Here is a 26280-nt window from a genome sequence, read left to right on the forward strand (position 1 = left end):
CATTATGCTCTATCTTGGCAACAGGTTCGTTTGGAAGCGTTGCGGGTACTATGCAAGACTGTTAGTAGTCGATAAGAGAATTTTTCACATATGTTAGCCAGAAAAATTATTCCTTGGGAAAAATGGAAACAAGAAATCAAACTATCAGAAACAGATCAGGATTGTGAAGCTATTAGAGGAGATGCGTTTTGAAATAGTGTTTCAGAGTACCATTTCAAGAAGGAAAGAAAAAGATAGCTGACACATTGTGGTAAAATTTTTGTGGAATAAACACTGTTCAAGAGAAGCGATATTTGAAAAATAGCCAGTTAAATTATGGACAAATATATGGTGGTCAGAAGTGCTTTTTTCACCAGGAAAGGTTTAAATCTACGGTAAAAATGAAGTAGATAAATATCTGTTGTACAGAAAAGTGTGACAAAATTAAGTTTTGTAGCAAAGAAAATGCGGATGGAAACTTTAAAATTTCAACTGCAACAAAGTAATTAGAGTGATGAAAGGGCTTTTTTGCTGAGGGGTGGGGGTGGGGGGGGGGGGGTCATCAGTTTTCTGACTGGTCTGATGCGGCCCGCCAACACTTTCTCTCCTGTGAAAACCTCTTCATCTCAGAGTAGCACTTGCAACCTACGCCGTCAATCATTTGCTGGATGTATTCCAATGGCCGGCCGCGGTGGACGTTCGGTTCTAGGCGCTTCAGTCCAGAACCGCGCGACTGCTACGGTCGCAGGTTCGAATCCTGCCTCGGGCATGGATGTGTGTGATGTCCATAGGTTAGTTAGGTTTAAGTAGTTCTAAGTTCTAGGGGACTGATGACCTCAGGTGTTAAGTCCCATAGTGCTCAGAGCCATTTGAACATTTTTTGTTTTTTTTTTGTTTGTATTCCAATCTCTGTCTTACCCTACAGTTTTTGCCCTCTACAGCTCCCTCTAGTAGTATGGGAGTCATTCCCTGATGTCTTAAAATATGTCCTATCATTCTGTCCCTTCTCCTTATCAATGTTTACCACATATTCCTTTCCTCTCCGATTCTGCCCGGAACCTACTCATTCCTTACATTACCAGTCCAGTTACTTTTCAACATTCATCTTTAACACCACATCTCAAATGCATCGATTCTCTTCTGTTCCAGTTTTCCCACAGTCCATGTTTCACTACCATACAATGCTGTGTACCAAACCTACATTCTCAGGAATTTCTTCGTCAATTTAATGCATATATTTGATACTAGTAGAATTCTCTTGGCCAGGAATGCCCTTTTTGCCAGTGCTAGCCTGATTTGATGTCCTCGGTCTCTGTCCGTCACTGGTTATTTTACTGCCTAGGTAGCAGAATTCCTTAACTTCATCTACTTCGTGAGCATCAATCCTGATGGTAAGTTTCTCTCTGTTCTCATTTCTACTACTTCTCATTATCTTGGTCTTTCTTCGATTTACTCTCTGTCCATATACTGTACTCATTAAACTGTTCATTATGTTCAGGACATCATGTAATTCTTCTTCACATTCGCTGAGGATTGCTAATTCTTCAGCGATTCATTGATATCCTTTCACCTTGAATTTTAATTCGACTCGTGAGCCCTTCTTTCATTTCCATCATTGCTTCTTCAGTGTATACATTGAACGTCGGGGACGAAAGACTACATCCCTGTCTTACACCCTTTTTAATCCGAGCACTTCTTTCTTGGTCTTCCACTGTTATTATTCCGTCTTGGCTCTTATACACATTGTGTATTCCCCCTCGCCCCCCCCCCCCCCTCTCTCTCTATAGCTTACCCCTATTCTTCTCAGAATTTCGAAAATCTTGCACCATTTTACATTGTCGACAAATCCTGTGAAGGTATCTTCCTTTTTCTCTAGTCTTGCTTCTATTATCAGCCGCAACGTCAGAATTGCTTCACTTGCGCCTTTACCTTTTCTAAAGCAAACTGATTGTAATCTAACACATCGCCTTCTTTTCCATTCTTCTGTATATTATTCTTGTAAGCAACTTCGATGCCTGAGCTGTTGAGCTGATTGTGCAATAATTCTCGCACTTGTCGGCTCTTGCAGTCTCCGGAATTGTCTATCCACTATACTTTCAGTAAAGTATGATCCAGACTCATACATTCTACACACCAACGTGAGTAGCCGTTTTGTAGCCACTTCCCCGATGATTTAGAGATTCTGATGGAATGTTATCTCTTAAATTCTAGTATTGGATCCTCTACCTCTTCTAAATCTACTAGTGTTTCTTCTTGTATCGCATCAGACAAATCTTCCCCCTCAAAACAGGCCCTCAATTTACTCTTTCTAGCAATCCGCTCTCCACGCACCATTTAGCAGTGGAATTCCCATTACACTCTTAATGTTACCACCCCTGCTCTTAATTTCACCGATGGTTGTTCAGACTTTTCTTAATGCTGAGTCAAAACATTCATCAATCGTTTCTTTTTCTATTTTTTCACATTTTTCATGCAGCCATTTCGTTTTAGCTTCCCTGTACTTCCTAGCGGATTATTTCTCTGTTCCCGAATTTTCTACTTCCTTCTTACATCGATCAACTGAAGTATTTCTTCTGTTACTCATGGTTTCTTCGCAGCTACCTTTTTTCTACCTGTGTTTTCCTTACCAACTTTGTGATGCCCCTTTTTAGAGATGTCCATTCCTCTTAAACTGTACTGCCTACTTATCTATCCCTTATTGCAGTATCTATAGCCTTAGAGAACTTTAAACGTACTGTGCCGTCCCATGGTAATTCGATACGTATCGAATGAAATACAGTGTAAAGTGATGTGGTGAAAAAGGACGCGTGGCAGTGACAGTAGTATCAGAGAACGTAGACAGTAATGTCAGAGATTATTTTAAATTTTCTCTTTTATTCTGATTCGGCAGCTGCGCGCGCGCACGAGAGAGAGAGAGAGAGAGAGAGAGAGAGAGAGAGAGAGAGAGAGAGAGAGAGAATGGCTCAGAGGGAGAGCAAACGCTCAGAGGGAGGAGTGTTAGTGTGACGTGGAGTGAGAGAGTTATGTAGAGAAGGGGAGGGAGAGGGGGATGAGGGTAGTGAGAGAGTAAGAAGGACGGGAGGTAGGGAGAGAGAGGGAATGGGAGTAGGGTTTGAAGGTGGGAGGGTGAGGAGGAGAATGGGTGGGATAGGAAGTAGAGAATAGCTAGTTGCGTGGTTGCGCGGTGCGAGTGGGAAGAAGGGGGGAAATAAGGGTTGGTTGGTTGTTTTGGGGAAGGAGACCAGACAGCGTGGTCATCGGTCTCATCGGATTAAGGAAGGATGGGGAAGGAAGTCGGCCGTGCCCCTTCAGAGGAACCATCCCGGCATTTGCCTGGAGTGATTTAGGGAAATCACGGAAAACCTAAATCAGGATGGCCGGACGCGGGATTGAACCGTCGTCCTCCCGAATGCGAGTCCAGTGTCTAACCACTGCGCCACCTCGCTCGGTGGGAAATAAGGGGGGGGGGGGGCGGGTTTGGAGAGTAGGGAGTAGAGCTGGACGGGGAATCAGAAAAGGAAAATGTGTTGGATTGTAGGGATAACAACAGAAAATGTCAAATGAAGAGGTAGACAATGCAGCTGAGACTAACCAGCTCGCTCACTGCAGGTCCAGGGCGGGTCGATGAGCAGGATGTCGCCCTCGAGCAGCGAGACGTCGGCGTTGGGGTCGACCGAGGCCTTGGAGCCGGCCAGGCGCAGCCGGTACTCGCACAGGCCGAACTCCGTCAGCACGGGCGCCGCCAGCTGCAGCACCAGGTACGGGCTCGTCGCCGGAAGCTGCGGCAACACGACAACGCCGACACACTCAGTCACACCGCCTGGACACAATAATGTCATGTTACGAACTAAATCTAACGTGGGGTGGAGAATATAATTCACGCAAAAAAACCTCATGTTTGTGTGAAACCAACTACCAAGACTGTGGCAACTCCAAAAAATGTAAATGGGAGCAGTATCTTCCTCGTACCATATATAGGTCGTTCAACACGTAACGGTGTTTACTGGATAACCCGTAAACTGAAATAAACGCCGCACACCCCGTGCAGTAACGCGCCTATACAGAGTGTTACAAAAAGGTACGGCCAAACTTTCAGGAAACATTCCCCACACACAAAGAAAGAAAATATGTTATGTGGACATGTGTCCGGAAACGCTTACTTTCCATGTTAGAGCTCATTTTATTACTTCTCTTCAAATCACATTAATCTTGGAATGGAAACACACAGCAACAGAACGTACCAGCGTGACTTCAAACACTTTGTTACAGGAAATGTTCAAAATGTCCTCCGTTAGCGAGGATACTTGCATCCACCCTCCGTCGTATGGAATCCCTGATGCGCTGATGCAGCCCTGGAGAATGGCGTATTGTATCACAGCCGTCCACAATACGAGCACGAAGAGTCTCTACATTTGGTACCGGGGTAGCGTAGACAAGAGCTTTCAAATGCCCCCATAAATGAAAGTCAAGAGGGTTGAGGTCAGGAGAGCTTGGAGGCCATGGAATTGGTCCCCCTCTACCAATCCATCGGTCACCGAATCTGTTGTTGAGAAGCGTACGAACACTTCGACTGAAATGTGCAGCAGTTCCATCGTGCATGAACCACATGTTGTGTCGTACTTGTAAAGGCACATGTTCTAGCAGCACAGGTAGAGTATCCCGTATGAAATCATGATAACGTGCTCCATTGAGCGTAGGTGGAATAACATGGGGCCCAATCAAGACATCACCAACAATGCCTGCCCAAACGTTCAAAGAAAATCTATGCTGATGACGTGACTGCACAATTGCGTGCGGATTCTCGTCAGCCCACACATGTTGATTGTGAAAATTTACAATTTGATCACGTTGGAATGAAGCCTCATCCGTAAAAAGAACATTTGCACTGAAATGAGGATTGACACATTGTTGGATGAACCATTCGCAGAAGTGTACCCGTGGAGGCCAATCAGCTGCTGATAGTGCCTGCACACGCTGTACATGGTGCGGAAACAACTGGTTCTCCCGTATCACTCTCCATACAGAGACGTGGTGAACGTTACCTTGTACAGCAGCAACTTCTCTGACGTTGACATTACGGTTATCGTCAACTGCACGAAGAATTGCATCGTCCATTGCAGGTGTCCTCGTCGTTCTAGGTCTTCCCTAGTCGCGAGTCATAGGCTGGAATGTTCCGTGCTCCCTAAGACGCCGATCAATTGCTTCGAACGTCTTCCTGTCGGGACACCTTCGTTCTGGACATCTGTCTCGATACAAACGTACCGCGCCACGGCTATTGCCCCGTGTTAATCCATACATTAAATGGCCATCTGCCAACTCCGCATTTGTAAACATTGCACTGACTGCAAAACCACGTTCGTGATGAACACTAACCTGTTGATGCTACGTACTGATGTGCTTGATGCTAGAACTGTAGATCTATGAGCCGCATGTCAACACAAGCACCGAAGTCAACATTACCTTCCTTCAATTGGGCCATCTGGCGGTGAATCGAGGAAGTACAGTACATACTGACGAAACTAAAATGAGCTCTAACATGGAAATTAAGCGTTTCCGGACACATGTCCACATAACATCTTTTCTTTATTTGTGTGTGAGGAATGTTTCCTGAAAGTTTGGCCGTATAGGGAAAGATTTGGGCGAAGAGCACGATGAAACATTACAGATCATCTAATGTGTACTACGTGCTTAGATGTGCAAATTGTTAGCATTTTGGCTCAACTACACAGAATAAGTAAGAGTAACGCCAGTTGCGTTTTGTATATAAGAGAAGACAAACGATTAACGCCAGTTACCTTCTGTGCGTAAGAAGCTAAGCAGTGGGTTTCTCATTCAGAAATATTATTGTAATCCTGTTTGTTTGTTTGTTATAAGACCGTATTACGCCGCACACGAAATTTCACGGAGACCGAACGGTGACCTATCGAGATTTCCGTTTATCGATCCTGCAGCTATCGCGATCCTGCAGCTATCATGCGAAAATGGAAACTGTGGTTTTAGCAGGGCCGTACCTAACGCCGTGTCCGATCTCAGAGGATCTGTGTGACCAGCGCCAGAGAGGACAGATACATTGTTTGCTCGACCTTCATTTCGCACAGACACTTCTAAAAATACGATTTCTTGAAGCAAAACAATACCCCCACGGGCATTTATTTATACATATATAAATAAAAGTCAACTGCCGCATGGAAAGATCATCACTTGAGAACGGCTCGACCGATTTTCCTGTTTATTTATTTATTTGCCAACCGATTTACCCATTCAGTTTGACTTCTATTCCCAATAAAGTTTCCGTTTACAATAATAATAAGGTTGAGAGAAAGGAGGAGGAGATGGACATTGAAGGTGGAAGTATATGGACAGAGAGTGTATGGGATAGGAGATCTACAGGGAGCAGGGGGAAGATGATGGGCACAGACTGGGGATGGGGGAGGGTTGGGGGTTGTGGTAACGAAGAGCTGAACAAAGGGCGGGGGGGGGGGGGGGGGGGGAGGATAGAGGTAGAGAGAGAGGGGCTGAGAAGGAGGCTAGGATGTAATTGAAATAAATATTGTAACTTTATCATAAGTTGCACTGAGACGTATCTATTTTTTAGTTTCGGACATCTGTGTCTATTTTCATACCATCCCTGCTGTAAGATGACAAATGCAGGCAATAGCCCACTGTCAGAAACTGCCCCTGCAGTAATCAAAGAGATATATGGCCGACTTAACAACAGCGGAACTGTTGTTTTGTAACGCTCGTCTTAGCGAGGCGGTCAACAGTTTATTACGGAAAATACCTCATTCCGATCATACAAAGTATTCCGACGTCAGTGCCCAGTGTCTACTCGTTTATTATGGGTTCCGAGAGATATGTCAATCTGATTGTGAGCCTGTGAGGATCAATACGAGCCGGAAAGTCTGTGCGCCACTATAAATAGCTCCCCAATGGCCAGTAACTCCGCCGTGCATACAGACGATTTAGGCGGCTGTGGAAACATTTAGTATGCGTCGCTAGCTTGGCTGAAGAAGGCGTATCCCGCATCAGCCTGAGTTTTAGAGTCATCCGTATAGATACAAGTACACCGTGGCCAGTCTCTGCTAAGGAAGTGTTCCAAGTCGTGATTAATTTTCGTCTCCGTTCTGAAATCTGAAGGCGACACCGTCGCTGGGGTGAAGAAAGTACCAACGGAAAGCGAATATCCTCCTATCTTTGTGTCAAATTTGTACGCACGCAACGCCAATGCTGTCAAGACATTGAAAAGTGCAAATAATGGTCTTTAAACAGCCGCTCTATAGTGAATTTTAGGCATAAGCAATTCGCAACCGAGATACATGAAAGGTGTCTGGGATGCTGTAGTCTAGTGATCAAAGTAGTGTTTCCTTTCAGCCAACAGTGTCGTGCTTGACAGTTGATGCTTTTTCCTGTTAGATGTAGGCTGCCACTTGTCATTCAACGAACTGCTACTTATCCAGGCACCAATTACTTCTTTCCAGCAAGAGGGCCCCAAACAATGTCGCCTCTATTGAAATCTTCATCCCTAGCGAAGTTTAAACATCACAGGTTTTTTGTGCATCTGATCGCCATCACTGTTAATACTGTTACTTGACACATATTCACATTTCATACAGTACCCAGTATGTACACTTTATTACGACCACTGGCTAATATTTCAACAAAATAAAATAATTCTCCTTAATGTTTCTTTGTTGTTATGCGAAGTAAAGCATATTCGACACGTTACTGATCATTACAGACACCTTTTGAGCGACGAATTCTCTTGCTAGGGTTGGGTTGATTTGGGGGAGGAGTCCAAACTGCGAAGTCATCGGTCTCTTCAGATTAGGGAAGGATGGGGAAGGAAGTCGGCAGTGCCCTTTCAAAGGAAACGTCCCGGCATTTGCCTGCAGCGATTTAGGGATATCACGGAAAACCTAAATCAGGATGGCCGGACGTGGGATTGAACCGTGTCTCCCCCCCCCCCCCCCCCCCCCCCCCGAATGCGAGTCCAGTGTGCTAACCACTGCTCCACCTCGCTCGGTTCTCTGTTCTTGCCCTCCCCATTAACCAGCAGTCCTTTCGAGCTGCCACATGCTGCGAAAAATGAGTGAGACAAAGAGGAACAATAACAACAACGACAACACCTATGTATAGTCAAAGACGCCACAACCACGACGTCTGTGCATGTATAGAAAAGACCATGGCCAAGTTTCGTAGGCGGAGATCTGTTTACTACGGCCACATTATTTGTAGGAGTGGTAGACGCTTGAGCAGTGTAATGTTCCATACTTTTTGGAGAAGAAAATCAAAGAGGCATGGTTCATAGACGAAGTGGGATAACGCAGGATATCCGGAAAGGCATTCTCAAGAGAAAACTCCAAGAGCACTTTTGTTTGCAAGAAAAGCCAAAACTGAAATCTGGCAAAATAATCTTTTTAAATTCACATATTCTTAGACCTCATTCTTATATCAGTTCTCATATTAATTCTTATATTTATCCTTCAGGAACATTTGGTGCAGTCCCTTGTACTATACCGACCGGAGAAATATTCAAAACATGGAAATTCCGAACACCACGAGCATTGCGCGAAGACAGGTTTGCTATGTGACATTTTTTCGTGTTTATCACACTCCGGAAAGAAACGTTAACATTGCTGAAGATTTCACGTATTGACAACAATTTCGCGGCATACCTCGCATAAGGGATCACTTTTCTTTAAATTGGCATAAGGGATCTCTTTTCTTTAAATTGGCTCTCGCAATGGATTATTAGTCAAAATACACTACAGGAATTACGCCGAAAATAATTGTAAATAACTTTCTCATTCTTTCATTGCTTGCTTTAAATTTATACAGCAGACATACAGTTAGTAGCCGAATAAGCACAACACTATTTCAATATAAATTGGATGGACATGGGTAGATAAATGAAAAACAAAAATAAAAGTAATAATCGGGTTTCGAACACTGGGCGCAAAAGAGTGAAGCCGCAACGCTACCCACTATGCCACCGCTTCGACTGAACTGTTTACTCGCTGAATGATAAAGTACCTCGAAAAGTTAGACTGCCTTTTTATCAGACAGGGTCGAGTGTTTACGTATAAGCCGAGACAGGTGTTCACTTATTTTTATCTCTTTCATTGGGGAACTGAGTTATGACACTAGCGGTGTTCTTCTCGTAAGTTTACGTTACTCGTTACTTTCGTTACTGGAAGTCTTTACTGATGTAGCAGTTACACATCAACTTTCTTTTGCTAACTGTTCGTCAGTGTGTCTTTTGTGTGGAAACTGTTGCCTGAACAGATTTTTCTCTTCTACATCGTAGTGAGCAGTCACTTGTGCTCTACTTGAATTAACGGTAACAAGCTCGAACTGCAAAAGCTGAGTTCGTAGTCGTGTCAAAATAATTCCAAATTTAATCGCCACGCCAACGTTTCACAAAAGCCACTACAGCCGCACACGGCAATTCTGCCGCACCGCGGCCGGCCTCTGCCGTGTCAAGGCAAAGGCACGGCGACATACCTACGGCTGCAGCTGTCCTACGCACTGAAGAGAAAGGTCGGACACTCAGAAGGAACCTCTTGAGTGAGAGGTCGCAAAAGGTCAATGATGTTTACGGCATTACGGGGCCCACGCATTGTCTACCATGCAACCATAATATTGGATGCTAGTGGCAACAGGAGTGGGACTGGAGGTATCCAATGGCGAGCACAGCTTGAGACTACGGGGCGTAGTTGAATTACTTAGTCGACGGGTAACTGACAATAGTGCTACAGCGCTAGTGGTGTTGGTACAAAGCAGAGCAATGGCAATGATAAACAAAGGAAACATTGTATTATACATGGCGTGTTTTTTAAGTAAGGTCCATTTAAACATAAGTACACAAGAGATTTTTCAAGGAAGTAAATTTATTTTCAGAAAGTATATACTTCACTCTATTTTTCGACATAGTTGCCAAGTTTGTTCAAACACGTATCATACCTCTCAACCAATTTTAAAATACCCTCTTCATCAAAAATTGCCACCTGCTCCGATAACCGAGAGTTCACTGCAGTTTTCACGTCGTCGTTATCATTGTAACGGTTGCCACTGAGGTATTGTTTGAGGTGGAGGAACAGATGGTAATCGCTCGGCGCAAGATCAGGACTGTAGGGTGGGTGATCTAAAACTTCCCAGCCAAAACTGCCGAATAAATCGCGGGTCTGACATGCAGTGTGAGGTCTTGCATTGTCATGGAGAAGGACAATTCCCTCTGTCAGCATGCTGCGTCTTTTGGTTTGAATTGCTCTGCGTAGCTTTCTCAAGGTTTGGCAGTATGCTTCTGCATTGATAGTGGTTCCTCGTTGCATGAAGTCGACCGACAAAACACCATGCCTATCCCAAAACACCGACGCCATGATTTTGCACTGGGACAGAGTCTGTTTGGCCTTCACCTTTACAGGCGAGTGTGTATGTCTCCATTCCATGCTCTGTTGCTTCGATTTGGGCGTGATATGCGAAACCCATGTTTCGTCTCCAGTTATGATCTGACTCAAGAATCCGTCACCTCCTTCGTGATAACGAGTCAAGAACTTCATCGCACACTCAAACCTTTGGTTTTTGTGGTCCTCTGTTAGGAGTTTCGGGACCCAACGGAAGCACAGTTTTCAAAACTTTAGGTGTTCAGAAACAATTTTGTAAAGCACTGATCTCGACACACGAGGAAATACGTTTGAGAGACCTGTTATTGTGAAGCGCCTGTTCTCACGAATCCTCGCTTCAGCTGAAGCCACCAAATCGTCTGTAATCAAAGAAGAGCGACCGGAGCGGTCCTCATCATGAACGTTGTCACGGCCATCTTTGAATTCTCGTACCCACATACGCACTTTGCTTTCACTCATAACAGTATCACCGTATACCTCGCAAATCTGTCGATGAATTTCTGCAGTAGTCAGGTTCCTTGCTGACAAAAAAAGTATCACTGAGCGAACCTCACACGTGGCGGGTGAGTTGATAGTCTTAAACATTTAGAAAGCACGGAACAGAACTGTACAGGTTAGCTACAGAGCTGAAATTGAGCACAATTGTTCCCGAGGCATGCTGATACACGACGGACGCGCTCGTTGCGGTATGCGCGCGGACTACTAGTGTCTACAACAAAATGGACCTTACTTAAAAAAACACGCCTCGTATCTACAATTGCCGAAATTCACATTTCTTCAGAAAGGAACCAAAGGAGTTTCACAGAGTGAGAAACAAGTGGCAGATGAAATATTAGGGTTTCTGCAATATGAGTCAGTGGAAAGTGTGGCGTCGTATGCACTCGACTGGGCGGACAACGTAAGTGAAGAGTACAATGATAGCGATACGTGCTTTGTAAGTGAAAGTGCCGAGCCATGAAGTTCATCAGCCTTGTCTGACAGGGAGCCACAAATCCAGTCTCCAGTGACACGTAGTAAAGGACACTCGTTATCCGAGGAGGGACTGTTGTTGTTGTGGTCTTCAGTCCTGAGACTGGTTTGATGCAGCTCTCCATGCTACTCTATCCTGTGCAAGCTTCTTCATCTCCCAGTACCTACTGCAACCTACATCCTTCTGAATCTGCTTAGTGTATTCATCTCTTGGTCTCCCTCTACGATTTTTACCCTCCACGCTGCCCTCCAATGCTAAATTTGTGATCCCTTGATGCCTCAAAACATGTCCTACCAACCGATCCCTTCTTCTAGTCAAGCTGTGCCACAAACTTCTCTTCTCCCCAATCCTATTCAATACCTCCTCATTAGTTACGTGATCTACCCACCTTATCTTCAGCATTCTTCTGTAGCACCACATTTCGAAAGCTTCTATTCTCTTCTTGTCAAAACTGGTTATCGTCCATGTTTCACTTCCATACATGGCTACACTCCATACAAATACTTTCAGGAACGACTTCCTGACACTTAAATCTATACTCGATGTTAACAAATTTCTCTTCTTCAGAAACGATTTCCTTGCCATTGCCAGTCTACATTTTATATCCTCTCTACTTCGACCATCATCAGTTATTTTACTCCCTAAATAGCAAAACTCCTTTACTACTTTAAGAGTCTCATTTCCTAATCTAATCCCCTCTGCATCACCCGATTTAATTTGACTACATTCCATTATGTTCATCTTATATCCTCCTTTCAAGACACTGTCCATTCCGTTCAATTGCTCTTCCAAGTCCTTTGCTGTCTCTGACAGAATTACAATGTCATCGGCGCACCTCAAAGTTTTTACTTCTTCTCCATGAATTTTAATACCTACTCCGAATTTTTCTTTTGTTTCCTTTACTGCTTGCTCAATATACAGATTGAATAACATCGGGGAGAGGCCACAACCCTGTCTCACTCCCTTCGCAACCACTGCTTCCCTTTCATGCCCCTCGACTCTTATAACTGCCATCTGGTTTCTGTACAAATTGTAAATAGCCTTTCGCTCCCTGTATTTTACCCCTGCCACCTTCAGAATTTGAAAGAGAGTTTTCCAGTTAACGTTGTCAAAAGCTTTCTCTAAGTCTACAAATGCTAGAAACGTAGGTTTGCCTTTTCTTAATCTTTCTTCTAAGATAAGTCGTAAGGTTAGTATTGCCTCACGTGTTCCAACATTTCTACGGAATCCAAACTGATCTTCCCCGAGGTCCGCTTCTACCAGTTTTTCCGTTCGTCTGTAAAGAATTCGCGTTAGTATTTTGCAGATGTGACTTATTAAACTGATAGCTCGGTAATAAACTTGTACTATTGTAGTAGGCATGGGCTTTGTGTCTATCTTGGCCACAATAATGCGTTCACTATGCTGTTTGTAGTAGCTAACCCGCACTCCTATTTTTTTATTCATTATTAAACCTACTTCTGCATTACCCCTATTTGATTTTGTATTTATAACCCTGCAATCACCTGACCAAAAGTCTTGTTCCTCCTGCCACCGAACTTCACTAATTCCCACTATATCTAACTTTAACCTATCCATTTCCCTTTTTAAATTTTCTAACCTACCTGCCCGATTAAGGGATCTGACATTCCACGCTCCGATCCGTAGAATGCCAGTTTTCTTTCTCCTGATAGCGACGTCCTCTTGAGTAGTCCCCGCCCGGAGATCGGAATGGGGGACTATTTTACCTCCGGAATATTTTACCCAAGAGGACGCCATCATCATTTAATCATACAGTAAAGCTGCATGTCCTCGGGAAAAATTACGGCTGTAGTTTCCCCTTGCTTTCAGCCGTAATTATGTACATGGAATATCATTCGCTGCACACAGAAAGAGAAAAATATGAACGGATTTCGAGTAAGTCCGCATCGATACAGCCGTATAGAGCGTAAGAAAAATTGTGGGTATTCAAGGAAACACAAGGTGCACTTGTCACAAAAAGTGTTTGCGCATTTCAAGGACGCTTGATACAACTTACACCATCTGCATGGTAGTAACCTGCTAAGTTAGGCACATCAAATTGCGCACGACATAGATTACTGTGATTTTTGGGGAGGCAGTGGATGGTTGCATCGCTGCAAACAGTGGTACAAAATTTGAAGATGCAAAATAACGAAATTTCAAACAAAGCGCCAACATGACGATGCATAGCAAACTGCGGAATCGGCCCGAAGATTTGTAGGTGAGCTAAACAAATTTATCCCATCTTTCAGTGAGGAATTTGTTTTCAACTCCGGCCAGTTTAGATTTGAAGGGGAAATGCATATGAAAGGAACCCTGGAAATTAAAGGTATCAAGATCAGTTAACATCAGTGCCTTAATGCATTTGTATACAATTATGCCGACTGTTAATCTGGATGGTAAATTAGCTAGAAAGTTATTTGATGTGCTGCGAGAAGTTGGACTTGCTGTGTCCCTTATGATCCTTTTGCTTGATCTAGTAATGGCATTAAGAAAAAATTTACGTCACAGCAACCACGAGTGGGAAAATGCACGTAACGTTACTACAACTGTGGTATGAGCACTGATTTTGACCAACAGCCGGTGAAAATAATTTTCTTTTGCTTCATTCATGGTCTGCGTATAAAAATCATACTCCCTTAGAGAGAACTGTCCCTCCTGAAAAGTGTGTGATATTACAGATCGTGCATCTGGAACCACTCAACAAATTCAGCCTCTGGATGCTTGTTTTTTCCGTGCCCATACTCGTAAAATATATCGCATTATCTGCAGTTACGCCTTAAAGGATAAGCTTCACGACAAACTGTTTCGAATTCGGTTGCATGCTTTATATTCCTTCAGTTCTCATTACCCTGTTACACCAATATGTTTGCACACGCATTCTTTAAAAGTGAATACCTAGCTGAACGTCCTGCATGGTCGTAGCTCCCAAGGAGTTCGTCTTCTATCTTGGTGGTGCAGACCTCTGTGATCACTATGACGCGCTATTTTGCATTCGGTGTTCACGGTGCGAATTAATGGTTTGTTTTGAACATTTCTTGAGTGTCGATTATGTCCATTTTGTGAAGTGTAATGCCTACATCTCACAGAAGGTTCATCTCTGCACCTCCCGGACACTTAATTTTCCGTCGCCCTCCTGCTGTACATGATGAGTCATTGGCAGGTTTTACTTTTCCTGTCGTACTGTTAACATAACACTTTCGAACGAGCCTTACTAAAGATAGAACTTGCGACCTCACTCAATAGGTTCCTTGTAAATTTCATGGATCAAATCGAAATCTTAAGAAGTCTTCATTACCGTCCTCTCAATACTATTAATGAACGCGCTGACCTCTATAACAAAAATATTTTACTTAATTATGATATTATACAGTCACGATAAGGTGTGCAAGTAACGTAATATTTTTCCTTGTTTTCTAAATGTTCACGTTCTCTTCCCTGCTAATGTTGTGATGATTCCGTCTCCGTTCTGTTGTTACTTCCCGCTTTTCCAGCAATCACGTATCTGTTTCATACCGCGCCTGCGTTATGGGTTGTATGCGGCCTCAGTGCTCACAGCTGTAAGTATTTACCGTACTACTACATAGTTTTCTCGTTAGTGGTCCCGTTCGGGTGGCATGGGGAGAACGGTTTTTATGGAATTTATGAAAGTACTTCCGCACAATATGTGATTTCTCTTCCCGTCTTTATTGCATTTTACAGGTTTAGTGGTTCTGGTGACTCTCCGTGTCTTTTATCACTTTTTTAGATTTTTTAGGCCCCCATTCTATTCGTCGCTGGAATAGGAGGAGTTCTCAAGGAGAACGTACATTAAATGAGATTCAAAACTTTCTTCGCTACCTGTCTATGTTTGTTATTTTATCGGGCAAATCAAAAATTTGTGCTACATATTGAAATCCTTTCTGAGCCACTGACAGCTTTAAAAATCGGTAATGATGGGCATGTTTCCCTCTAGTGTTGTACGTGTGGACGTCACTGTTCTTCTCAAATTGTGATGGATTATTTGTGACGAACTTCATTAGCGAAAATATGTATTGTGACGGCTCAGTCAAAATGGTTAGCACCTTAAAGAGGACCTACATGACGTTTGTGGGTGAACACCACATATTTTTACTGCTCCCTTTTGTGCAAACAGTACTTTCTTTCTAAGTGACGAGTTATCCCAGGAAATTATTCTGTACGACGCTACTGAGTGGAAATATGAGAAATATGTCTGGAGGTTGACCCTTTTATTATCTTAAGTTAGCAATTATACAGAGAGCAGAAGTAGCTGAACTGGAGTATTCTTCCCTACTTACTGACTCCTGTTCATGTCCTACATCAATTGTCGGTCAATTTGTTATACAGAACTGATTCTGCGTGTATTTTTTTCTTCAGAATTTAGGGGGAGTACATTTTCAGAGAAACACTTAATAATTCTTGGGAAGTTACCATCTATTAACTCTTCTGGCACTTGCTTCTAATGGGATTTATTATACCACTAGTATGGTCTACTAGAAGTACCAAATCTGCGCTGGCCGATGTGGCCGAGCGGTTCTAGGCTCTTCAGTCTGGACCGAGCGACCGCTACGGTAGCAGGTTCGAATCCTGCCTCGGGCATGGATGTGAGTGATGTCCCTAGGTTAGTTAGGTTTAAGTAGTTCTAAGTACTAGGGTACTGATGATCTCAGATCTTATGTCTCATAGTGCTCAGAGCTATTTGAACCAAATCTGCTTTTTGAATGTTAAGTGGAAGGTCACTCACAAATACAAGGAATAGGAGTGGACCCAGAATTGAAACCTGTGAGACTCCCGTTGTGATTTTAACCCAGTGACTAAACTTTGCTACCTTTCCGACAGCAGAATCTTTTACATTCTATTTGTCAAGTATGATCCACACTAGCTATGTGCAAAGTCATCAGTTCCAAAAAAGTTGAGTTTTTCTAAGAAAATAGGCATATTGTCAAGATCTACAAAATTGAAGGCCTTGTAGAGATGACAAAAATACCCGCTGATGACTTCGACATTGAGCGCCCATAAGCCTCCCCCCCCCCCCCCCCCCCCCCAACAAAAATACCAACTGGTGATAATTTGTTATTTAAGGCTTGTACTATCTGATAAGTGAATGTGTAACTCGTGTTCTCAGTCTATAACAGTATTGTTCAATCATCTAATTTATAAAAAGCTTTTGTCTATAAAATTGATCATAATATAACTGTCATATGCAAAGTCTATATGGAAAGTGTCAAATATGTAATGTTCGAGTGCTTTGCTAATGTAATTTGTAACTCATGTAAAGAAATATGTGATTTGTGTAATTTTCTAAACAACATTTTGTCGTGGATTAATGAAATCAAAATATTCGTATATGTAATTTTATATATATGTGCTATTTGTTATTTGTATAAAATAGTACACGCTCAGGGACAATGTGTAGGATACGTGTTATGTAAAAGATGGAGTGCTTTTGTACTATACGGAAGTTACTTGGGAAGCATAGAAAGGTGACTTGTGCTTTTGGCGCGCTACCTGTGGAGCGAATGGGAACGAGAGGACATAGTGAGTAGGCAAGACTTGGACGTAGCAGCCGATGCCTTGCCAGGAAACGGTTGCACAATAGCCTCGGATAGCGACTGCTGAATTATTACGGCTTTAGTACAGATTATTGGGCTGTATTACGGACAGCAAAACGACGCTAAGAAGAATTAATTAGTCCATATTTCAAGAAACTAGTACGCCGCCGTTACTATTCGCCACACCCAACGCCTACAGCCAACAGGTTACAAACTGCATAATTAGAACTGTAGAAGAGTGAATTATTAATTCAAAATTAACTTTTTTGAATAATTATTGTGTTAAACATAAAATTTTGTTCATCCTATTGTTTTATTGGTTGAGTGGTTTAGAGGAGCGAACCAACAGCGAGGTCATCGGTCCCATCGGATTAGGAAAGAATGGGGAAGGAAGTCGGCCGTGCCCTTTTATGTTATTACTAATCATTCACCTACATAGGGTTCTTTCCTTGTGTTTGCTTATTCCGAGTAAGCCTGTTATGGAAACAATTGAAGTGCTTTAGTCAGTATCTACAAGCACTAATTTTCATCTTTGAGTCAATGTCTGAAAGTAATATTTTGCGTAAGCACTGGAACAGATGTTTCCACACAAATTTAACGATTTTAAAATTCATATTTTTTATGGTAATAAGTGAAAGTGAGTAAATAAGTTTTGCTGAAAAGACGAAGTTTTGCAAATTAAAATTTTGAGTAAAGTAAATATAAAATTCCAACAGAAAAGTTCAAGGAGTATATATATAAGAAAGTAAATTGCTTATTTGGCTCAGTAACACTGAAATAGGGTTGCATAAAAATACTTAATAACAGTATAGTGTGACCACACCGTACCTTTCGCTTTTGACAGGTCAGTTGTTAAGAGAAAGATATAAACAAAGCGTCTTAATAAATTTAAATGTTTGTATTGTGCTATTAGAATATGTAAGTATTTAATTTTTGGTTATACAAAATGCACACATTGAAGTCCCCCCTGGCTAAAAAGATTAATTTTTTTGTTGTTTTTTTTTTTTTTTGTTGCACATTGTGATTAGGAAATTTGGAAATATGTGGTAAGATCTTGTAGGACCAAACTATCTACCTTACCTCACACACACACACACACACACACACACACACACACACACACACACACACCTCCAACGAGGGGAGCCACGCGAACCGTGACAAGGCCCCCTAGACCGCACCGCTACCCCGCGCATCCCATAGCGATTAAAAATTCATGGCCTTTCTATATCAAAACTATATATGTATGTGGGTAGTAGTTAAAATATTTCTTCGTATTTCTCAGAACAGTATGTTCAAAAGTTAGGCTATTTTCGTTTTTGAAGCTATGTTAGGGAAGAATAAGAAAGTAGGCCAGATTTGTTCTGCTTTTCTGAAGCAACCATTTCTAGACCTTGATAGGCTGCCGACCGTATATTCATTAGAAAAAACAACGTAATGAACTTCCTACATTGTTATCCCATGTTTCCTGTGTTTCTTGCTAACAATCAGAAAACTCTTGAGAATGATACTAATAGTCTGATTTCCATATCCATGAGAGCATGACGCTCAAATCCTGTGAAAAGGGTAACATTATCGACAGTTGTGGAAAGTAGGCATGTTTTTGACGTGTATACTGTATGCACAAGTCCCCGTACAACAGCGTTATACGTGGCTTTTCCGACGACAGGACTAGTTGCTCTGTTGGGGTACAATGTTACAAGTCGAGCAACCTTTCTGGAATCCGAACTGTGACATTGTTGTTTCCACTGAAGTGAGGAGCTCTCTCATTGTCTTGTAACATAGTATTTTCATTATTATAGTTTACACCAGATGATGGAACTTTAAGTGTAAATGTTTCGGCACCGGTCGTGCGTGGAGCAACTGTTTCGCGGTTTCTCCATGTAACAAAGCAACACGGGAAGCTGGAGAAGATGTCAGCGACGGGTAGGGTGACGCGAGAACGCAGATGCCACAACGTGCAGCGGTCGTGCAGCCGGCAGCCGGCAGACAGTGGCCACGCCCCAGCTAGCAGGCAGCAGGGAGTGGAATGTGCGCCGTCCCACGGCCCGCGTTCTGCACTCTGCACTACACGGCGGGGCGGTCACGGTCGCGGCGCCGACTGCCGACTGCAATGCGTCATACGCAGCCGGCCGAGGAGAAAGTCGACCCTTGTCGGTGTGACGCGACGGTCACTTTACTCTCCCCTTATCAGAAATCTCAGCATTGTTGTAATATTCTCTATTGTAGTTTTGGGCAGTTGGATGTGAACAGCGCGTAGCGTTGCGCAGTTGGAGGTGAGCTGCCAGCAGTGGTGGATGTGGGGAGAGAGATGGCGGAGTTTAGAGAGCGGATGATCTGGACGTGTGTCCATCAGAGACAGTAAATTTGTATGACTGGATCTCATGGACTTATATATATAATGACTTTTGAACACTATTAAGGTAAATACATTGTTTGTTCCATTGAGTCTAACTTTTCAAGCTGTTGCTGTGTTTGTCTCTGATTTTGTTCCATCGTGTCTAATTGTTGCTGTGTTTGTCTCTGATTTTGTTCCATTGTGTCCAACTGTAGCTGTGTTTGTCTCTGATTTTGTTTCATTTGTTGCATTAATTACAATAATAATGTATTAGTGTCTGGAATCTGTTCCTCTATGCTTTTCGGCAGTGCATTTGCACCGGCAACATTCACATTTTGACAAGCAGAAAATGTGTCTTGACTTATTTGAGAAAACGGCGCGAACCCAAAACCTGAATCTACAGTATTTGCAAGATTTTGTCCTGTCATTTCGGATTCCTGAGACGAGCTGTTGCCCACCGATCGATCGATAATGCTTCCCTGTTCACTAATCGTTTCACTGTCTACACCATTATGTATTGCCTGGCCCATTTCCCTACGCACAGTTACCAAATTACTATTCTGAATATTTGTTAATTCATTACACGGTGGCGCTAACACACTACTCTCGTCTTCACTGTCATTTCTCAACTTACTACGCAGCCTAGTGTTACGTTTTTCACACGCCATAATTGTCACAATATTTCACACGATAACACAGAAAAGCACAATTTGAAGAGCAAAAAGAGAAAAGACTTTAAAATAGAACTGAAAATAATATTCAATTAATTGGAAGCGTGGCTGCGAAATATTTGGTGCAAATCTACATGCATGCTACAACTGTTTTACACTACAACAATGAAAAATTACAACTACAAAGAAAATTCTCTCTACAATTACGCGCTAGCAATAAAGAATAACTACACTAATTACTCAAACTACAAGAAAAAATCTGAACATTCCAGTGAGGTATCCTCGGCTAAGGGTCGACATATGAAATGTCCCCTTAGAAAAATTTATGAATTACTGTGCTGGTAAACCTCTTACGTTATTTGATTTTCAAACAGCTGAGCAGAACTGAACGTACTCAGACATTACTCTCTTTACTTATTCTGATCAACACTAAACTGACACACAATATTTTTAGCGCAACGCAGTCTGACTTTCAATAATCCCTACAAAAGAATGGCCCTGACTGACAATAACCTACACCTTTCATGAATCACTTACCTCACAAAAATCTTTGTTACTCGAACTACTGCAATACAGCGAGCGCCAATACTGCCACCTAAATAAAAGATTCTAACTACTGAAGGCACTAACTACTTAGCAAATGAAAGATTTTGATAGGGATCAAACAATGTATTTACCTTAATAGCGTTCAAAAGTCATTTTATATATATATATATATGTAGCGAATATTACAACAATGCCAACCAGCCACAGACTGCGCACAGCACTGCCAGTGATTTTCATACAGAGCGGTACGTGGCGTTACGAACATAAAAACCTAAACAACCTACTTACAAGATCAAGACATGTATACAGTACCTAAGTTCAAAGGGATGTAGGTTGTAGGAGTTATGTGGATTCAAATGGTTCAAATGGCTCTGAGCACTATGGGACTTAACATCTTAGGTCATCAGTCCCCTAGAACTTAGAACTACTTAAACCTAACTAACCGAAGGACACCACACACGTCCATGCCCGAGGCAGGATTCGAACCTGCGACCGTAGCAGTCCCGCGGTTCCGGACTGCAGCGCCTAGAACCGCAGGCCACCGCGGCCGGCAGTCATGTGAAGATGAAGAGGTTTGCACAGGATAGACTAGCGGGAAGAGCTGCATCAAACAAGTCCTCGGCCTGAAGACCACAACAACGTTATGATCTTTGTCTGTTAATTACGTGAAAGGTGTTTCGTGCACAACACAAGTGCTACGCCCAACGCTCCGCTCCGCTGAAACCTATATTAGGCAGGTAGAAAGGCTCCGGTCACAGCATATACTCGGGTCCTGCTGTGACTATAGCAGGTAGAATGTTGGGTTTAAAATAACCAGAGTAGTTAGGAGCGGCCTTGGAAAGAAGTCACAGAAAATCGTTGAGCCACTTAGCACTTCCGACTGTTATATCAGTAGCCTTAGATCATAGGGCTGTGCACAAACACATACAGAAGGTTTACAGTTCAATGATTGGCCTAGTCAAAGAGTGTACGTTTGTGAACAGATGCCAGTGGCACTCCTACCCGAAACGCTAAATTCCGTGGCGACTTGCTATAGCTTCGTGGACTTCTTTGGAATTTCTGTCCCATGCCGTTTCTAACTCTTCGAGTTCGGCCTGAAACGGTACTCCTTTGTTATAATCCGAGGAACGAGTTTGAGTTGTGCGGTTCACGATACTGGTTCCTGAGCAAGACACTTTCACTGAAAGAAACAGTGTATTGCCACACTGTTCCCTTGGCGAGTGAAGTATTCTTAACCACCAGCCTCGCGAATACGGCCGTGCTTCAGAATCCCAACAATTTGTTTAAAGCGACGTGGCTCCAGTCAGAGCCACAGTAGGTTACACGAGAGGCAATGTTTCTGCGCAACGGTAGGCGTTCGCTCCCATTTATAGCGGCGCTTGCTGCCTAGTTAACATTCGTCGCGAGCAATGTGAACCGAAGCCAGGCGTTGCCCGAAACGGTAAAAGCGACGCAGGAAAGTGCGGTGCGTGTCGCAAGGCGTCCACACCTGCTGCTTGCGTCACAGGCGTCTCCGCAGGCGCCGCTGCGCCGCCGGTCAACGGCCGTCTCAGGACCACCTGCCACGCGAGGCAGAGCCCACTGGCAATATGCTAATACCGCAGCACTGCTGTGCCACGAAATGAGGCTTGCAGAGAATCCGTAACAGGTATGGCGCGGAAACGATTGCAGGTTCAGAGTACTAGTAGAGGAAGGTAGGATACTATCGAACACGCGAGCCCGATTCAAATTATAATAATTTCTGAAAACGTAAGTTAAAACTTAAAGATCTTATGTAACGGAAACAAGGGCAATACTACCTTCATTCTGGAAGAAATCCAGTTCATGTTCTCCCTATGGCTACACCAAAATTAAAAGCTGAACGGTCAACTGGATCTGAGACACACAGACACACACTCTAACTGCGATAGTTTATGCCCTCCTTTAGGAGACCTTTTACAACAATTATTGCAGTTTCAGTTTCTCACATTCGCTGCCGTTTCGCTTTTGGTTCCCATTCACCTACTTTTACTGTAAATTGTTATGTGGCGCGATTCTTTCGTCAGTTTTAGCTGTTTTCCTAACTTCCCTTGAAATGGTTCAAATGGCTCTGAGGACTATGGGACTTAACTTCTGAGGTCATCAGTCCCGTACCACTTAGAACTACTTAAACCTAACCAACCTAAGGACATCACACACATCCATGCCCGAGGCAGGATTTGAACCTGCGACCGTAGCGGTCGCGTGGTTCCAGACTGTTGCGCCTAGAACCGCTCGGTCACCCCGGCCAGCTGCCTTGAAATCGTGATTGTTGCCGGACGGTGTGGCCGAGTGGTTCTAGGCGCTACAGTCTGGAACCGCACCACCGCCCCGGTCGCAGGTTCGAATCCTCCCTCGGGCAGGGATGTGTGTGTTGTCCTTAGGTTAGTTAGGTTTAAGTAGTTCTAAGTTCTAAGGGACTGATGACCTTAGCAGTTAAGTCCTATAGTGGCCAGAGCCATTTGAACCATCGTGATCGTTAATTTGTTGCTCCTGGGACCGAAAACCAACTTCCATAACTCATATTTTAATCAGTTCTAATTTGTAATTAGTGAGATGCGTAAAAAAAGAAAGCACACTACTCAGAATTTATCCACTGTGTTTAAAGTGTTATTAATGTTACCGAAGACAAGCAACAACCATTATTATCTTATAACTTACCTTCAGTTGTCAAACTCATTTGTAAAACTATTCCCAACCTTCGAAAAATGAGGTACTACGGTATTGCTACTTATGCAACCCTCGTGCCCTCTACCGGCGGCTACTAGTACTATCTGAAGTTCACCACTGGCCAGTAGCTACCGCTTATCCGCCCTATTTTTCAGGTCTAAATCAGATTACCCGTAATTATTTAAGATTATTGATGGATCTTTCAGCGTCCATTGCATTTGATGATTTCAAAATATGTGCCTTATGGAACGTAGGGACGTATGGCTTAATGTAATCCTTCCAAGTGAGTACTTTTCTATCTCTCTCATAGTAGGCACTATTAGTTCTTTCACTTAACGGCCTCGTAGATATGTTGTTGTAGCTTTTTCTTCAGAGTGCAATTCATTATCGCGAAAGCTGTTGTACCACGATTCCACAATAAACGAGGATTAGCAGCTACAAGTTAACACTAAAATTTCTTAGAAGATTTTTATCAAGAAAATCTGAATTTTTCAAAAACTTTCTAAGTGTTTTACTGGAATATTCTCCACACTGAACAATATGCCAATGCGTTACTTAACATAATTATAAATCTCGATGTCATAACAATGTATGTTCATTGAATTTTTAATACATTTCTATCCATTGTTCCGAACGTGAAAGAGTGACTTGTGAAAAAGTCGTTTGTGTTGCCAAAATGTTGTAATTGTACCGTAAATGGTGAAAAACCTGAACGTCAACCCACCTAGCCTGTCAAAGAATCTGTCCACTTGGTTCTTGCTGGAGCATATTGCTCGCTGCAAACTCGTGGATTCAACTGTCCATAGACTTCATATTTTGGAAGTTCGAAGGTTTCTAGACTATTTTTAGTATTCGAGGACAGTGACGTGAGCTTTGTATTGTTATTGGATGCGTCATATTTCATATTTGTTCGATAAACATTTTTCAAACAGTAGTTTTCGATAGTCGATATGTTACGCCACAGAGGTTCTGATTGCATGCAGTGTGATCTTTGGTTGCTAATAGTGTTGTCGTTGTAGTAATCATCCTCAACAAAGCTAATGTGAGAATCGGGTGTTGGCTGTGCTACAGAGCGGACTGAAATAGCTTGCACAGCACAGAGAGAAAGATAAAGATAAGAATGTATTCTGAAATGTGATTTGGTAAAGATTAAAGACAGAAGCTAAGATTTCTAGGTGAAGCTGTTGCTGCACTACTTGCCTGTGCGTAATTGTAAAGTGTTTGAACAATGGAGGGTTTTAATGGAATTTTTCTTTATTGGTTTGGGTAAGTTCGATCCTTTGTTCAGACGTGATTAAATAAAGTTATGGTTTTACCGCTCGTTTGCCAATTCGATAGTTAAATTCGTGGCCCAGTAATACTTTTTATGCAAGTATAAGTTTTGTAAAGATCACTCTGATTGTTGAGAAATGACTATCTGTTTTCGTAATACAGCTTTTTGCAGGATAAATTACTTTCAATCAATCAGGAAGTTCAAACTCCATCACCGTCCTATCACGAAATAATTTCATATTTTCTGTTTAGGTGCTTCACCGCGTTGCACAGAGCGAAACACCGTTTCTTAAAAACTGAAGCACAATCTGTTTAGAACAGTCCCATGTCCGTGCTCTGCACTGCGCAAGGTGTCTTCCTGTTTAGCTTACATGCTGCTGCCCTACATGTCTTACGTTCATCACATCGGGCAAAGCTTTGCTTTTGAAAATTCATTATCTGAGTCCGTTTACGTAAAGTTTATTTTAGATTCCATTTCATACCTAGACAGTTATTTTCACAGTGCAGTGTTATATTTGCTTGTGTATTATTCAGGAGTGAAATTTTGTTCAGTGAGATTGTGTACGTAAATTCAGAGGGTATTTGTATATTTTGGTGATCCATTCTTTCAAAGTTCAACCAGTAATTTCTCTAAATTTAATTCTGGTAGTTGTGTGTGTTGGAATTGCAAGTCATGTATGGCGACGTCACGCGCTGTAGCCCTGCTCACTCCCGCACACTATTTAGCTTCACAGGACAGCTTATTTAGTTTACTATTTCTGTTTTATAGTTACTTGGCAAAGTTAATTAAAAATTCAGTTTCACCATTATAGCTCTGACATACACGAGTATAAACAACAGCAATCCAATCCAGCTTCAGTTTACAAGATTAAACGTGGAAAAACAAACAATAAAAAAGGTACATAGTCTTTATTCGTTTTCATTTTTGTGTTATTTAGTGGATGCTCTATTTTCAGTTACTGCAATTTGTCACTAGATTTAAGAACTCATCCTTACTCAACGGCATAAGATGGGCATCTAAATTTTTAAGATGACTGTACGATACTGTTTCCTATCCATCACTGAATGTTCTCGAAAAGAAAAATTATTTCCAAAAACAGGTTTCAGTGTCACCTCTTTTGTTTTCTCGTAAAACTTTATCACCTAATTTACATGTTAGAACTGAATATATCTCACTCGCTTCATTGACTGTCGTTTCAAAAAGTCTGACTTTTACAACAGCTTAGTTTATCTTATTTTTGTCCCTTTTATTTACTGACTACTTCATACTTGCCTGTGCTGTGCAACTCGAAAACGCTTTGTACGGTTAAAATCGCACGTACCATTGTGGTAGATTAACATTTTCGTTCTTTTTATCAGCTCTAGATAATGTCACAGACATGATACAGAGAATAACATCGGTTGTATCCAAAGATGCAATAAAAAGGTGACATTACTTACATAGAAACAAAAAACAACTCTTGAAAGTTCGTGTGTACCGAATAACTCTCTCATAACGGATAACTTGTTGCCATGCCAAAACGCATAGTTATTGTGATTCAAAATTGCTTGAATAGTCGTGTTTCTCCATATTTCACACCGTGGTGGAACGACAGGATGCTGTCAACAGCGCTAGATTTAGGAGGAAGGAAAGAAGACTGGGTTTAACGTACCGTCGACATCGAGGCCATTAGAGACGGAGCATAATCTCGGATTGTGTCAAGAATGAAGGAAATCGGTCGTACCTTTTCAGAAGAAACATCCCGGCATTTGCCTGGAGTAATTTAAGATAATCACAGAAAACTTTAATCTGGATTGTCGAACTGGGGTTTGAACCATCGTCGTCCTGAATGCGAGTCCAGTGCGCTAACCATTGCGCCAC

At 42.5% G+C, this 26280-nt stretch overlaps 1 protein-coding gene across 1 annotated transcript in view; it reads right to left on the reverse strand.

Annotated features, from left to right (window-relative positions):
• Window positions 1-26280, reverse strand: part of LOC126456552 (uncharacterized) — a 482692-nt gene that overhangs the window by 127691 nt on the left and 328721 nt on the right. Inside the window, exon 2 of the mRNA XM_050092299.1 lies at window positions 3572-3758. Within this exon, the coding sequence (XP_049948256.1) occupies window positions 3572-3758 (187 nt within the window). The remainder of the gene's footprint in view (window positions 1-3571; window positions 3759-26280) is intronic.

Source organism: Schistocerca serialis, chromosome 2 (assembly GCF_023864345.2).
Source record: "Schistocerca serialis cubense isolate TAMUIC-IGC-003099 chromosome 2, iqSchSeri2.2, whole genome shotgun sequence".
NCBI classification, from domain to species: domain Eukaryota; kingdom Metazoa; phylum Arthropoda; class Insecta; order Orthoptera; family Acrididae; genus Schistocerca; species Schistocerca serialis.